This window comes from Crocodylus siamensis, chromosome 5 (genome assembly GCF_052110815.1).
Source record: "Crocodylus siamensis isolate JL-2025a chromosome 5, ASM5211081v1, whole genome shotgun sequence".
NCBI lineage: Eukaryota > Metazoa > Chordata > Crocodylia > Crocodylidae > Crocodylus > Crocodylus siamensis.
In genome coordinates, this window is record NC_143399.1 from 199,314,697 (window position 1) to 199,332,176 (window position 17,480).

At 50.2% G+C, this 17,480-nt stretch overlaps 1 protein-coding gene across 1 annotated transcript in view; it reads right to left on the reverse strand.

The window, feature by feature from the left end:
* CRHR2 (corticotropin releasing hormone receptor 2) overlaps positions 1 to 17,480 on the reverse strand; it is a 245,018-nt gene that overhangs the window by 217,368 nt on the left and 10,170 nt on the right. The window contains exon 2 of the mRNA XM_090047826.1: positions 2,491 to 2,584. Coding sequence (XP_089903952.1) covers positions 2,491 to 2,584 — 94 coding nt within the window. The remainder of the gene's footprint in view (positions 1 to 2,490; positions 2,585 to 17,480) is intronic.

Here is a 17,480-nt window from a genome sequence, read left to right on the forward strand (position 1 = left end):
GGTGGGCAAGCCCAGAGCAGGCACAGGGTATGTGGGGTCAGGGCTGAGCAGTGTGGGTCCCTGCCACTACCATGGGGCTAAAGCAGCAGCGGCGGAAGGAGCCGCCACCCAGGCTGCCTAGAAAGGCAGTCCATCCATGGAGCAGCCCTAACCTTGCTGCGTGCCCAGGTGCAGCAGGACACACCACAGGTGACACAGGCACAGGGAGGACTGGGGGTGTACACTGTTGGCAGTGGCGGGGAGGCACAGCAGGGTGTACAGGTTCTGGGATGTTGCGGAGCCGGGGCAAGTGCTGACCAGCTCATGGGAGAGCACACGGGGGGATGCCATACACATTGCACTATACCTGAAAACCCTTCCCCACAGAACCCACAACCTCCCCCACAAACTCTCATACCCCACAAACACCACACCCACCCACACTCCCCCACAAAACCCCCACACATGCACCTATGCACCTCTGGGGGTAGCTCCACTCACTGCTACCTGCATACACCACACACACTCATACAACCATCCCCCCAACACACACACCAAGCCAACCTCCCCCTCCGCACACCCACAAACCCCACACCCACCCAAACATCTCCACAAATCCTCCCACCCAAGCTCTCATACCCACCCACCCACATCCACACACACCCTCCCCTGCACTCCACACACACCCACATTCCCCCACAACCCCAATACCCACCCCTCCATACCCCACCAACCTCTCCACACTCCCTACGATATACAAGAGTAAGACCTCATTTTGAGCTATTATGCAATCACCTCTACATACACCACACAAACACACACAAATCAGGACAAAATTTTTTTTTAAATAAAATTAAAATGTTATTATCAATGCTTGATTTTTAGTATACAATTTGTTTTTTTTCTGGTTCCAAGGTGGCAAACCCCCTTCCCAAAAGGAGTACTTGTGAGGGCAAGGGGTGGGACTTCTGGTGGCAAAATTCAGGGGTTAGGGGGTGGGACTTCCAGTCCCAAGATGGCAAGCAGAGGACAGGGCACCTGCCAAGGGGCGGGGCTTCTCTTGTGGCTCTCAACAGCTCGCCAAAACTCACTATGTGGCCCTCCAACCAAAATAATTGTCTGCCCCTGAACCAGAGAGACTGATTAGTTCCAAACTAGGTACTTGGTTGTGTGAAAGGCTGGCACCTTACAATGACACTGCACGGTTAGCTAGATTTGGTATATTTTTTTCTCTTTTCATGTTAACAGGTTCTTACACTAGTCAATACCTGCCTCATAAAACTTGCTACACATATGCATTACATAAAACTGCATATACATACATGTATGTATATGTATGTATACATACACACACACACACACACACATATATGTATATACGTTTGCCAATAAGTCATAAGAGAATTATTTGCTGATATCCCAAGCAGGCTGGTATGAAATGCAACTGGTGCAATTAAATCTGAGTATGAGAAGCATAAAGTCTGTACTATGATAAAGGCAAAGAGTGCCCTAATGACATGTTTAAAATTATGAAAGGTTTCATAGTTTCATAGTTTCCAGGGTCAGAAGGGACCTGAGTAGATCATCTAGTCTGACCCCCAAACTGGTTTCACGAAGACCAATTAGTCTTTCCTTTAGACTTTGTCTCGTGCTGTGGGACAATTAGAAATCAATGCTGTCCAAAGCGAAGCTACTTTATGGAGGGTAATGCCACAGAAAGCAGCATAATTCCAGATCAAGACACATGTTTACGCAGAAGCTACAATCTAACTAAGAAAAACCTCAGGTTTCAGCACCTCTGTGAATCACCTGATACATCCCTCCTGACTATAAAACGTGTACACAATGAGGCATTGCTGGTGCATGTATTGTGCATGCATATTAATCTTTCCCTCCAACTTTGGTCCTTCACTGAAAAGGAGACTTGTCTAAATGGTAGTGTTCATGCTTATACACATTTAAAAATAGAAGAGATTCTCGCTTCAACAGATCACTTCAAGTTTTTCATTACCCATGTCTTCATACGTTCCATATTGCCAGCTTTTTTCCTAAACAGATATTAGAGATTTAAGAACAGGCTCACCCAATGTTCTGAACTCTCCAAAAAAAAAAAAAAAAAAAAGATTCATTTTCCAAGTCTGCAAACACTGCATTGAGTCCAAAAGTAAGTGTAGGAACATTATACAGCACTTTCATGTTCCTTTGCCTGGTACACAGTACAGTGGGGCAGGGCGGGTGTTGAAGGACTACAGAACACTCTTACAATTATCGGCACCTTTCAAATACTCCCCACGCTTCTCAGTAAAATCTAAGGCTTTGCTCAAAAATCAGACCTTTCTATGTCTGTCATTTGAAACACCAGGCTGGCTTAGCTATGTTTATCTCAGAAAGGCAAGAAAAGAAGAGATCAAGGACACTTAGAGAACGCACTTGGATACTATGGTGACAGCGACAGGATAAAAACAATGTGGCTAGAAAGGAACATTAGGAACAAAGGTAGGAAGTACATACCTGTGACATTGTAGAGGCCTGACAATGCTTCACAGTACCTTTCCAGCAGGATGGACAAGGGCAGGTTCACAGAGGATTCACAGCGCAAGACTAACTGCATGAACAGAAGGAAAAAGGGGGGGAAAAAAAAGAACAATGTATTTGCAGCGAAGCAGCAGGAAAAGGACAGAAGGCTCCCCCCCACAGGTATGGTTTTTCTTTTCCCCTCACTGCACAGTTGATTGATATAAGCACCTCTGCTCTTATAAGACAAAAGAGGAATACGGGATGCATGAAAGTCCTTTCACTTAAGTGCATCCCCTCTGAAACAGAGCGTGGCAACCATTCAACAGGAGCAAAGGAGCAATGAAAACAGTTAGAAAACTGACTCCAGCTGAAATGGGGAATTTGAGGTGTGCCTACACAGCATAACACCATGCCATACAGAAACACGTGCATGTGCTCAGGTCCCAGAAGCACAATAGCTGACTTAAAGCAGCACTCTGGCCATAAAATCGTAGAAAATAAGGGTTGGAAGGGACCTCAGGAGGTCATCTAGTCCAACCCCCTGCTCCAAGCAGGACCAGCCCTGCCTAGACCATCCTAGACAAGGCCTTGGCTGGGATGAATACACCCTGCTTCCCAGCAGGGCTAATTAGCCCAAACGGAGCCTTATGCTAGCAGAGCTATATCTCTTCTGACCCCCAGGCTAGCATGAGTATCTCTAAATGGCACAACTTTGTGCCCTAGAGACATACCCTTCAGGAGTGAAAAATGGATCGGAAGGGCCAGTTTACAGCTATTGCAGGAAACCCTCCATATTATTCCTGCCATAAACAGATTATGCTCCCACTAATCTCAACAAGAAAACTACCGCAGACCGTCACCTCTCAGATGATTAGAAACCTTGTTTCTCATTTCCACCGATTTCTGCTTGTGCTCACATTTCCTTTGGCCTGAATAGTTCTTTTCTTTCGCCAATGTACTTAAATGGAACAGTCTTATCCATTTCTCCTTGCTTTGCTAGGCCAAAAGTGCCAAGCTCTTCTAGTCTTCTCCTGGTCAACAGATTACCTGTCCTTTTCCCCACCTTTTCCAGATGCAATTCATTTTTCTGTTACATGAATGACCAGAACCACACACAATATTCCAGAGACACCATCAGCCATGTCTCATACAATGGCACGAATATTTCCCCTATCTCTACTGAAAATACCTCCCCTTGATCCATCCACTCATCCATTTACCTTTCACGGGCACACCCCAGTGATGGCTCATGACCATGTTGCAGCTGACTAATACACCCGTGTCTTTCTCCTCCTGGGTCATTTCAAATGGATGAGCTCCTAGTTCATAGCAGAACTTCTTGTCTTTATTCCCGAAAATGCAAGACCTTGCACTTTGTGGGTCTGTCTACATGTGTAATTAATGTGCCTGAATTTTCTGCACAGCAAATTCAGGCATGTTAAAGCACCGCCCAGAGCACATTTACACGTGCACCCCCATGGGGAGCAAACAGAGCTGGAAAGGAGAAGCCTAATCCAGGACTGCTGCTGCTGCCCTGCTCTACTCCCCAGGCTCCCCTGCATGTCAGCCCCATGCTGGCAGGGGGCACAGGGGTTTAATCCTGAGCTCTGAAGGGTGTGGGGGAGCTGTCCCGGCTCGGTGGGCAGCTCTGTCCCACTGGGGTGCAGGGAGATCAGGCTGGCCCCACGAAGGCAGAGAGGGAGGCAGCTGTCCCAGTCTCCACATGGCTGAGAGGCAGCTGCCTGGCAGCCAGGACAATTCTCCCAGCCACATGGAAATTGGGACGGGTCCTGATTTCCACATGGCTGGGAGGCAGCATCCCACTGAACTGGAACAACTCTCCTCGCACCCTGAGGCCCCCAGCCACCTGAGGAGGAGCAATTTGCTCCCAGTCACCATCTGTACATGCGATATGGCGCATTAGTTAACATGCCATTTTCCCAGTATCTGTATCTACTAATATACTGCACAGTAATTGCTGCACATGTGTAGATAGTGATGCTTTACTGCACATTACTCTAATGAGCAGTAAAGCATCTCATGTAGACACACACTGTGATACTGAATGACATCTCATGATATTAGCAACCCATTGTCCTTGTTACAGGCACAGGGACACTTTCTGTTTGACGAGAAGATGCTCTGCCCATCTCCCCTCTTAATGTGATCTCACAGTGTCCCCAGTACTAGAAACTCTCAAAGACAAAAACAGTATTAAGGACACTCACCTTCATCTCCTATCACAGATGGTGTCAATCAACTATTCTCAATGTCTCCAAGGGACAGGAAAAGTAATAGGTTTAAACTGCAGCAAGGGAAATTTAGGTTGGATATTAGAATGAACTTTCTAACTCCGCAGGTGGTGAAGCACAAGGGCAGATTACCTGGGGAGGCTATTGCACCTCCATGCTTTGATGTTTTAAAGTGTGGGTTGGACAAACGTTTGTCTGGGATAGTATAGACAGGGATGACCTGATCGTCAGCAGGGAAATGGGCTCCCGATATCCCATCAGCCCTATTTGCCCATGATTCCACTATCTAAGCATTTTAAAGAGCAGTTACAGGCTAATTACAGTAAAAAAACCAAGTAGATTAGAAATCTAGGAGACGAATGCTAGCCCTCAGAGTCAGTGATCTATCTCCACTTAAATTCAGAGTAAGCAGAAAGAAGTCGTTAGCTGCATTAGTCTGAAGGCAAGCAGAAGGCAGGGTAAAGCTGCACCTCAGAAGTGTACCAAACCAGATGCATACGCTTTCATGAGCCCAAGCTCATTTTACTTGAAACTGGTAGCAGTAGGCAGGGTAGAGATGCATCTTCTAGACTAACTTAACTAGAGATGCATAAGTTTTCATGAGCTCTGAATTTCTGATTCAGCTAGTCTATGAGGTGCATCTCTACCTTGCATTCTTCCAACCTCAGAACAAGTTACGGCTAAGGAGGAACTGGAGACCACAAGAAGTCCATATAAAGCTGCGATGTACAATTGGAGGAGAAATTCACTGCAAGTCTTTTGCTGAAAGAGGCAGGGGTCATAATCATTTCCCCTCTCCAGCTCACTTGCCCCATGTAAAACAAGGAGACACCATTCATTCTCCTCTAATACTGGTAGATCACCTGCAATTTAAGCAGCTGTTGAAGGAGATGGAAAAGTCAAGACAAACGGGGTCCGTTTCCCTGATAAGTATAATGTGCGCATATGCCAGTATCTAGCAATAGAGATGATGGGAAAAGACTTAATGTTAAATTGTCTGGAGACATACAACAGGAAAAAAATCTATGCTTACCCTCCAGATACTACAATATGTCTTTAGACACATGAGGAGTTGGATTTTAGGGACTGAACAGCAAGGCCAAAGAATAGGATTTCATTTCCCCCTCTTTTAAAAGTGAAATAAGTCACTGGGCACTACACGTTCGCAGCAATAATCCATAGTATAATACATCTAAATGACCGGCAGATGGCAGTTCACTTGTAACACTACGGAGAAATAGCATTTCTGCAGAAGGCTGTAACAGAGAAGCAGAACCAACCACAGCAAGAACATTCAAAAGTGATACGCTATTGACAGACATCCTCATTCTCAGACCGTGAAATAAAACCTTCCCGACTATTTATGAGGATAAGCAATGCCTTGGTGACTCGCAAAATGCTTTTGAACTTCTATTTATGTAGAGTGCCTCCAAGACAACATAAACAGCATTCCTTTACAGAAATCAAGTATTCCCCGATCATTTACATTTTATTCATAAGCCCCCAGATGATTGCAAAATGCTGCATCACTGAGCTCTTCGCCATGTAATCTGGGAACCGGAATACAATAGTGAAAATAAAACTCATCAGGAGCATGAGAATGCCGAGAACTTTTACACCCTCCAAAATGGCATTTTAGCAATTACTTGCATTGCTTCGGTTTTCAAACAGGAAAATTCTCAGAACAACAACTCAAAGCCCTCCCCACATTTCATATCCACCAACAGAAACCTGAGTGGTCTGCTTTTGACACAACATAATATTTCCCTAACAGTGGTATTGGAATCAATGAAGTTACAGAGGAGAGCTGCATTTTATTTAAAGTCCCTAATTTAGCGTATAAACTGTAAATACACTGTATAGGAAGCCATCTATTTTGCAAAACTATGGGAGAGCGCAGACAATCGAGAGGGGTTTGCAGCAGGGCTAGAAGTCACATTTGCATTAGGGCAGGAGTGGCAAAATATGGCCCACGGGCTGCATCCGACCCACAGAGGGACTTTGTCTGGCCTGTGGCAGGTCCTTGGTCCCAACTGGCCCAGGCACTGTCTGGCCTGTGGTATGTACCACTGCCCCCAGGCATGCAATGGGGCTGGACTCTGGCCTCAGACCCATGGGGACCAACAGGGACCCATGCACACAGCCCTGGCCCTGGCCCAGTTCATCCCGTGCCTGCTTTGGACCTGCCTTGACTGGAGCAAACCAGCTCTGGACCAGCTGGGACTTGCACGCACAGCCCCAACCCCAACCCCAGCCCCAGCCTGCTCACGCACAATGAGCAGGCTCCTGGGACCAGGGCTGAGAAATGCCTCTGTGCACTGCTCTCAGCTCCAGTGGACCATTGTGAAGAAATGCAAGAGACTCCACTTGACGAGAAGTCCCAGCTTTTTTAAACCAGGAAGTTGATGCAATAAATCAAAATGATTTCCTAATCATCAGCAAAACAGAACTAAAGAGTTTCAAGAGAGGATCCTGCTGTCAGACCCAGGCACATGGATTCAAGAGGCAGGTCCCAGCTGTTTCCTGTCTGTGCTCAGGAGGACTGCAGGGAAGATCTGCGTTCCTGGTGAGTAGTCACTAAACTCAGAAGCCAAAGCAATGTAGCTCCCTTTGAAAAGCACAGTGTCACCCATACACACTTGGGAATACCGAGTGGTACACACCCTGTGCCTTACACAGCATCTCAGCCTCCCATACCTGAAATGGAGAGGTGGCTCCAAGACCCAAGTCAACATCCCAACCCCTGCCACTGCATGTGGTCGCTTCTCTATCTGCTGCTGCTAATCTTTTAAACCTCAGAGTCAAATTGGGGGCAGCAGGGCAGGCCCTACGAGGAGAAGCGATGGGACATGAACCTGTTCAGCCTCCACAAGAGAAGGCCGAGGGGGGATCTAGTGGCCTGTTACAAACCAGTCAGAGGGGACCAGCAGGCACTGGGGGAGTCCCTGTTCCCCCGAGCGCTGCCAGGAGTGACCAGGACTAACGGTCATAAGCTGGCAGAGGGGAGATTTAGGCTAGATATCAGGAGGCGCGACTTCACAGTCAGGGCAGCTAGGATCTGGGACCAACTTCCAAGAGAAGTGGTGCTGGCTCCTGCCCTGGGGGTCTTTAAGAGGAAGCTGGATGAACACCTTGCCAGGGTCGTTTGACCCCAGTACTCTTTCCTGCCATGGCAGGGGGTCGGACTTAGTTTCATAGTTTCATAGTAGCTAGAGTCGGAAGGGACCTAGGTAGATCATCTAGTCCGACCCCCTGCCTTGGCAGGAAAGAGCACCGGGGTCAGATGACCCCGGCAAGGTGCTCATCTAACTTCCTTTTAAAAATCCCCAGGCTAGGAGCCTGCACCACTTCCCCTGGAAGCCGGTTCCAGGCCCTAGCCGCCCTGACTGTGAAGTAGCGCCTCTTAATATCTAATCTAAACCTATCCTCCGCCAGCTTGTGACCGTTAGTCCTGGTCACTCCTGGCAGCGCACGGGGGAACAGGGACTCCCCCAATACCTGCTGATCCCCCCTGACCAGTTTGTAGCAGGCCACAAGGTCCCCCCTTAACCTTCTCTTGTGGAGGCTAAACAGGTTCAGGTCCCGTAGCCTCTCCTCATAAGGCCTGCCCTGCTGACCCCTGATCATATGAGTGGCCTCCTCTGGACTCTTTCCATATCGTCCACGTCCCTCTTGAAGTGTGGCGCCCAGAACTGGACGCAGTACTCCAGCTGCGGCCTGACCAGCGCCGCATAGAGGGGGAGGATCACCTCCCTGGACCTGCTCGAGATGCATCTGTGGATGCATGACAGGGTACGGTTGGCCTTCTTGACTGCCTCCCCACACTGCCGGCCCATGTTCATCGTGGAGTCAATGACGACTCCAAGATCCTTTTCCGTCTCCGTGCTGGCAAGAGGGGAGTTCCCTAACCTGTAAGTGTGGTGCCGGTTCTTCCTCCCCATGTGCAACACCTTGCACTTATCAGTGTTAATCCCCATCCTATTCTCATCCGCCCACCGTTGCAACCTGTCAAGGTCAGCTTGCAGCCTATTGCACCCTTCCAGTGCACCCACATCCCCCCACATCTTAGTGTCATCAGCAAATTTGAACAGGGTGCTTTCTACCCCCTCATCCAAGTCACTGATGAAGATGTATAACAGTGCGGGCCCGAGGACCGAGCCCTGCGGAACCCCACTGCCCACGTCCCTCCAGGTTGAGAAGGACCCATCCACCACCACCCTCTGGGTGCGGCCCTCCAACCAGTTGGCGACCCATTTGACTGTGTGGGCATCGACACCACAGTCTCCCAGCTTTTTGATGAGGACAGGGTGAGAGACAGTGTCGAAAGCCTTCCGGAAGTCCAGAAAGACTACATCCACAGCAACCCCTGCGTCTAATGATTTGGTGACCTGATCGTAAAAGGCCACCAGGTTGGTCTGACAAGACCTACCACTGATGAACCCATGTTGGTTGCCCCTGAGCATGCATTCCCCCGCAAGGCCCTCCTGGATGTGTGCCAGGATAATTTTTTCAAAGAGCTTACCCGGGATTGAGGTAAGACTAACTGGCCTGTAATTTCCCGGGTCCTCTTTTTTTCCCTTTTTGAAGATAGGGACCACATTGGCCCTCTTCCAGTCCTCCGGCACCTCACCAGAGCACCACGAGTGCTCATAGAGCCGCGCCAGGGGTCCCGCAATGACCTCGGCCAGTTCCTGTAGAACCCTAGGGTGAAGATCGTCCGGACCAGCGGACTTGAACACGTCCAGCCTCTCCAGAAGTACCCTAACTAACTCCTCGCTAACCCCTGGCCCAGGCGTGTCTCTCCCAGGGCCCGAGGGGGGCCCAGCAGGGAGGTGGCTTGATGATCTGCTCAGGTCACTTCCGACCCTACGAACTATGAAACTATGAACTATGAAACTATGAAATCGTACTTAGACATGCGATGAGTGGAGGGGACTGCTCTCAGAGTAGCATAGTCCTGTGAACTTGAACTGTACTTTTCCAAGGAGAATTTGGTGCTCTGAAAATATAACCAAGGCCCTAGTCTAGCAAAGATTCACTTACGCCAATTCTTATCTTTACATGCAACTAACCCCACTGACATAAGTGAGTAAAGGTAAGCTCTCAGATGGCAGAAACAGGGCCATTATAAGCCTGATCCTGAGACAGAAAATAAAAAAGCAGACCTCTGGCCTCAGGCAGGTATCCAGTCCTGCTTAGCGCTGAGAGCTCTCAAGTCCTATGATAGTTCAGTGCTTCTCAGTTCTTCTTAGCACTCACTTTTATATGGAGATCGGAGATAACCTGTTAACTCTTAAAGCTGATTTTGGCACTATCAGGCTTCTGAGCTAAAAGGACATCTTGTTTGTCTAGATATTATTGTAGCGGAAAAAATTTAAAAACTTTTCTTTGGTATAGTTCCTTCTCTTTCCGCCTAAAACCCACCCCATTCTCAGTGGCACAAACCTCCCCTCATGTTACCTTCTCTCAACATCTGCTCCTGCATTTTGTACCGGTTGTGGAAGATGCTCTCATTGAACAATTGCAACTGTATTCACTGTTCTGCATCTTGAAGCCCCTGAGGTATCCTCATGGGATGGCTGATGCATTGTAACAAGTAACACTTTAGCCTGTTTCCTGCTCTGGGGTCCCTACCCCGTTTACTACACCTTGATTTTATTCAGGTAGAATAGGGGGGTTGGCCAGTCTCTGCAATCACCTCCCCCCTTGGCCGGCTTATAAAGTCCTGCCAACTGTCTCTGCATTCATAAATTGATAGATGTAGGGTTGGAAGAACCCAGGGGGATCTTGAAGTACCCTCTAAGTCCACAGGCCTGCTAGCCCAAACTCAACTTCCTCATAGGGTTTGGAGCCCACACTCAATTTAAACCCACAAACTCAAAATATTAGGTAGTCCCTACAAGTCTCTGCAATGGTTTCCCTACTCCCTTAACAACCATCCCATTCCTCATGCTTCTTCTTCCCAAAAACCTGAAATAAATGTAACCAAATACTCTCCTGGGCGCTCTTACCCCAGGCTCTCCCCGGTCATCAGTCTTGAAGCCCTTCAGAGAGCTTCATACACCAGCCCTGCCTGAGCCAGGCTGACTTGCTCTGCCCAGGAGCTGGGTTTATATGGCTCCATGGACCGCCCCTTCTGGCCAAAATGCAAAACAGCCTGCCTTAAAGGTGACACGTACCCTTTTTTCCTCTCAGTTAGTACTAGGGGAGGGGCCCATAATACAGGGAGGTGGGGAATGCTGCTCCACTCACTAAGGCTAGGGACAGACATTCAAAAAGCCCAAGCCTGAATTGATTCAATCTCTGCAGGTTAGTCTAACCTGCAGAGAGGGAACCAGTTTGCAAGTGGACAGATGTCCCCTTTTCATTCCAGACATGCAGGCACATGCCTGAAGTAGCTCAGACCAGAAGCTGGGGGTTGCTAGAGCAATCTTCCCTTCCACAGGTAAGCTAAGCTGATGGGGGGCGGGGAGCATGGTCAGGCCAGGGCAGGCCTAAGTAAACCCCAACCTTGGCCTGTGGGGGAAGAGTCCCTCTTTCGTGCTGGGCTGCCCTGCTCCCCATCCTACAGTGGTGGCAGGGGAGAAGGAGGGGGAAGAGTCTCCCACCGCCCAGCACCAAACATGGCAGGGGGGAGGGAGGAGGAGGAGGGAAGCGCCTCCCTTTGGGGCTGGGCAGCCTGGCATAGAGCCCCCTTCCCCACCCTGCAGTGGGGGAGGACCAGGGGAAGAGTCCCCCTCCACACACCATGGTGCCAGGAGGAGGGAGGGGAAGGAGGAGCAGGAGTCCCCCTCCCGTGCTTCATAAAGCCCCTCCCCACCCCCCGGGGGAGGAGGAGAGGGAAAAGTTCCCCCCAGCACAGAACAGGGCCCCAGCATGGCCCCCATTAAGGCGAAGGCAGCAGGGAGAAGGGTTAATTCCTCCCTCCGTGCCTTCTGCACCCTGGAGCCCTGCAGCCAAGGTAGATCTAGCCTAGAGAGCTTTTTTTGAACTGCATAACTTACACTTTGAACTGTCTACCTTTACATCTTAATCTCCCTATAGTCCTCTCTCTGTGAAACAGATACCCTGATTCTGAGTTCCCCCATCCTTGTGCTAAATCAGGTCTTTGTGCCACCCTATTGCTGGGACCACATTTCCCTTCTTCTACTTTAGAAAGGAACTTAGGTACTAATCCTGCAGCTGTGTGTATACAGGCACACTCCTGGGACAATATGGAGATTCACCGAAGTCATTAGGGCTGCCTGCAGATTGAGTGCAAAACTGGAACTTTCACTGGTCCAGGCTACTGTCCACAATGTGCAGAAAATGTGGTGAATTTCTGTAACACTTTCATGAAAAGCAGGTATGACTTAGTTAACTCACTCACTGTTGTCTGCAGGTCTATTAGGACACAAGGGGTCAATTCTGGTTTGGTGTGAATGAATGATCAAAGACTGCCAAGGTATGAATGGAGTTACCACACAGATGCAACAGAAAGCCAATGATCTGAACCAGTGGCAGCCAAGAAACGCAGAACATGCAAAAGCAGCAGAGTCTGCAAAATAAATGCGTGCTGAGGGAGATGGGCGCACAGGCGGTCTTCTCTTCCATCCTGCCAGTGAGCGGACGCGGCAGACGTCACGAGATGTGCATTGCGGTGACCAACTGGAGGCTACAGGAATGGTGCTTCGAGGCGGGCTTTGGCTTCCTCAGCCATGACCGGCACATCGTGATGAGAGACATGCTGGGATGGGATGGGCTCCACCTTTCCCCTAAAGGTAAGCGTGTGTTCTCTTCCAGGTTGGTGAACCTCCTTCGGCGGGCTTTAAACTAGGCTCGTCGGGGGAGGGGGAAGATGAGGGCGGAGGAGACGATGAACTACCAGGCCCAGCAACAGCCAGCGAGCCCAGACCAATGGTCAAAAGGGAGAAACAGGTAAGCGATGGGGGACGGGGCATTGCTGAGACTAGGGGGTCAGTGGGCACAACCGTTGAAGGCCTCAAATGCCTCTACACGAATGCTCGAAGTATGGGGAAGAAGCAGGAGGAACTCGCCCTCCTCCTAGCTGTCACCAGCCCTGACAGTAGGGATCACAGAAACGTGGTGGGACTCATCGCATGACTGGGCGGTGAGTGTCAAGGGCTATAGGCTATATAGGAAGGACAGGATAGGAAGGAAAGGTGGAGGAGTAGCACTCTACATCAAGGAGGAATATACTTCCTCGTTAATTAGCAAGGGGGTAGAGGGGGGGCACTCTGAGGTGCTCTGGGTTAGAGTAAAAGGCAGTCCAGGGGAGAGAGACTTAACGGTGGGAGTCTACTATAGACCAGGGAGAAGAGCTCGACCAGGAATTCTTAGGTCAGCTTACAGAGGCAGTGAGGGCTAAGGATGTGGTCATCATGGGGGACCTGAACTTCCCAGACATCTGCTGGGAGGAGCAGTCAGCCAAGTCTGATCGCTCACGTCGGTTCTTAGCCAGAGTGCAGGACCTCCATCTAACCCAGGAGGTGCACAGTCCCACCAGGGGAGACGCCTTGTTGGACCTGGTGCTGGCCACGGGTGATGACCTGGTGAGGGGGCTGCGGGTGATGGGCCACCTGGGAGACAGTGATCATCGCTTGCTGGAATTCACCATCCAGCGTAAGGTGGCAAAGGGCTGCAGCAAGGCAACAGCCCTAGACTTTAGGAGGGCTGACTTCAACAAGCTAAGGAGGATCGTTGGGGAAGCGCTGAGGACCCAGAGGGGAAGGGAATCAGATGTCGAAGGTGAGTGGTTGCTCCTTAAGGAGACGATCCTCCATGCCCAAAGGGAGGTAATCCCAACAAAGGTCAAAGGGAGCAGGAGGGCACATAAACCCCCATGGCTCACTAAGAGCATCCGGAAATGTCTCCTTGCTAAAAGGGAGGCATATACCCAATGGAGAGATGGGGTCATCGCCAAGAAGGACTATGTTATAGTCGCCCGAGGATGTAGGGGGGCAGTCAGGAGGGCCAAGGCAGAGTTGGAGATAGGACTAGCTTCCCGGATTAAGGACAATAAGAAGTCCTTCTTTAAATACATAGGGGGTAAAAAGAGGGTCCCGGGTAATGTGGGGCCCCTGCAGGACACGATGGGCAACTTAGTCATCATGCCAGATGACAAAGCTAACATATTTAACGATTTCTTTGCCTCTGTCTTCCTAAGTAGGGACCAGTTCAGCCACCTCCCTGCTGGGCCCCCCTCGAGAGAGACACGCCTGGGCCAAGGGTTAGCGAGGAGTTAGTTAGGGTACTTCTGGAGAGGCTGGACGTGTTCAAGTCCGCTGGTCCGGACGATCTTCACCCTAGGGTTCTACAGGAACTGACCGAGGTCATTGCGGGACCCCTGGCACGGCTCTATGAGCACTCGTGGTGCTCTGGCGAGGTGCCGGAGGACTGGAAGAGGGCCAATGTGGTCCCTATCTTCAAAAAGGGAAAAAAAGAGGACCCGGGAAATTACAGGCCAGTTAGTCTGACCTCAATCCCGGGTAAGCTCTTTGAAAAAATTATCCTGGCACACATCCAGGAGGGCCTTGCAGGGGAATGCATGCTCAGGGGCAACCAACATGGGTTCATCAGTGGCAGGTCTTGTCAGACCAACCTGGTGGCCTTTTACGATCAGGTCACCAAATCATTAGACGCAGGGGTTGCTGTGGATGTAGTCTTTTTGGACTTCCGGAAGGCTTTCGACACTGTCTCTCACCCTGTCCTCATCAAAAAGCTGGGAGACTGTGGTGTCGATGCCCACACGGTTAAATGGGTCGCCAACTGGTTGGAGGGCCGCACCCAGAGGGTGGTAGTGGACGGGTTCTTCTCGACCTGGAAGGATGTGGGCAGTGGGGTTCCGCAGGGCTCGGTCCTCGGGCCTGCACTGTTCAACATCTTCATCAGTGACTTGGATGAGGGGGTAGAAAGCACCCTGTTCAAGTTTGCTGATGACACTAAGATGTGGGGGGATGTGGGTGCACTGGAAGGGTGCAATAGGCTACAAACTGACCTTGACAGGTTGCAACGGTGGGCGGATGAGAATAGGATGGGGTTTAACACTGATAAGTGCAAGGTGTTGCACATGGGGAGGAAGAACCGGCACCACACTTACAGGTTGGGGAACTCCCCTCTTGCCAGCACGGAGACGGAAAAGGATCTTGGAGTCGTCATTGACTCCACGATGAACATGGGCCGGCAGTGTGGGGAGGCAGTCAAGAAGGCCAATCGTACCCTGTCATGCATCCACAGATGCATCTCGAGCAGGTCCAGGGAGGTGATCCTCCCCCTCTATGCGGCACTGGTCAGGCCGCAGCTGGAGTACTGCGTCCAGTTCTGGGCGCCACACTTCAAGAGGGACATGGACAATATGGAAAGAGTCCAGAGGAGGGCCACTCGTATGATCAGGGGTCAGCAGGGCATCCGACTCTAGCTACTATGAAACTATGAAAATAAATAAGGTGTGGGAAAGCGGTAATAAGAACTTGGCCATCAATTCCAAAGGAAGAAGTAGAAATCCTAGAAACCATAGAAAATTAGGGTTGGAAGGGACCTCAGGAGGTCATCTACTCCAATTCCCTGGTAACATTATACTAAAGCAGCATGCAACACTGTCAGTTTGGACAAACTAAGCCATGTGTTTTCTTACAAAGCACAGGTCAACAGTGGTGATGCATAGGGGCACCCCCTGAGAGCGCCGGGGCACCCCTAACCAGCCACACTCGTTGCTCAGGTGATAGGCAGGGGAGGCAGGCGGGAGCGCCGGTGCCCCCCCTGCAAGTGATCGCTGTGATTGCTGCAGTCGCTTCCAGGAGTGGCTGCGGCCACTTCTGGGAGCGGCTGCAGCGATCAGATGGCACTTGCTTCGAGAAGCAACCACAATCAGCCATCACGGGATCGCCTGCAGGGGACTGCCCCCACCAGTCCACAAGATCGCCTTCGGGGGACCCCCTTCGGTCTGCAGGATCACCCGCAGGGGACCCCCTTTACTAAGGCGGCACCAGTCACCCATGCAGGTCAATAAAACACTATATTCCAGCTGACCAGTAAAAGTCAGCTCTTGTTGAAAAGGCCATCTGTCTCACTGCACAACATCTGGTGGTCACACAGTTCCCAAGCTGGTCAAGTCTTTTTTACCCTTGTTAGAAAAGCCACTGCAAGACACAGAGCTGGTGAGTTCAGTGCCAGGATTCTCCTCTAAAATCAGTGGAGTTCTTGCATGGGCAACTGGTGCCTGAGTTGGGGGGGGGGCACTTGCCCCCCCAGGGGTCATTCAACGACCAGGGGGAGAACCAATCATGCCAACCAGGGCAGGGGGACATTCCTGGGCACACTGCTGACACTTATGGGGTGGCGCAATCAGCTGTGGGGGAACCCTGCCCACCCCAGTCGGTCAGTGTGATCATGGGGATCACTTCTCCTTGCACCCCCACCCCCCGGCTGGCACTCTCAGAGGGGGCACCAGCACTCTTGCCTGGCCCCCCTGCCCATCACCTAAGTGGGGAACGCTGGCTGTTAGGGGGTGCACCAGCACTCTCAGAGGGTGCATGTGCACCTGCGTGCACCCCCTATGCATCCCCACTGAGTTTTCAGGCCTATCACTTAAGCATAACTATCCCACAGGGAAAGTAGGAAGGTCAGGGTCACAGAGCATCCTCTGCAACCACAGCAGCAGCCAGCAGTACTTACACATAAGGCCAGTTTAAATTGTATACTATGCGGAAAAAAATAAGCCACCGTGATTCTGTAGGGTTAGAAGCACACAAGAGGGAAACCAATCTCCATCTTATCAAGCCCTCTGTAGCTCTACAGTGTATTTCTTTGGTGAAACAGGATAGACTGACCTCTTACAGATGCAATACTTTTATGTGGCTTTAGACCTTGACTCTTAAGAAAGGACCTGTGTGACTGCCATTTTACCAGGCAGCCCTTATTGCTAAGCTCTGGTTTCACTTTCTGGTGCTGCAATTCAGAGAGAATGCCCACAGGGAATACTGGGATAACAAGGCTCTTTAATTCAAAGGTGCTCTGGGCCTGTCGTGAACTGAGACAAGGCTGTTTCTTTATCTTTCACTGGCTGGGACGTCTTTGTTTCCTCCCCAAGTTTCTTTCTAAACTTCTCCATTTCAGGGGAGAGCGGGCTCTGCTCTATGGAACAGTAGGCTGGTCAAAGATGGCCAAAGTCAAAGTCATTCATATAAAAGCCCTTTACTTCCACCCCTACCTTATGTCCTTCATGCCCCCAGCAGCCCCCAACGTTCCTTCAGTCCTTCCATCTCCGACTGTACTACCCTACAGTGGAGTTAATTAGTTTCATGAGCCCCAATCCCGGTGCACATGTAGACTGTGACACTTTACTGCGGAGCTAATTAGTCGACGCACCAGTAAAGCGCACGTATAGATGCACGTTAAGAATCGGGTTCTCCAGGCAGTCCAGTGATAACTGGGAGACAGCTGTGAACCATTTGTAACATATGTTTTAATTAATCAGCTGATGCTTTTCCATGGAGCATTCCCTGGCTGTGTTTATTCCATATACAGAAATCCCCTTAGCTGGAATCTGACTTCCGGGAGGACAGCAACTTCAGAAGTGGGTTCATCATTTATTTTCACATCCCCCAGAGGTTTCACTGTAGTACGCAGCAAGCTTTTACTTGGTACGTTGCAGGAGCCAGACAGAACTCAGGACAGCATTTCTGGTAAATAAACCAACTAAAAAGAAATTAATTTAAGAAATCCTCCTGACTC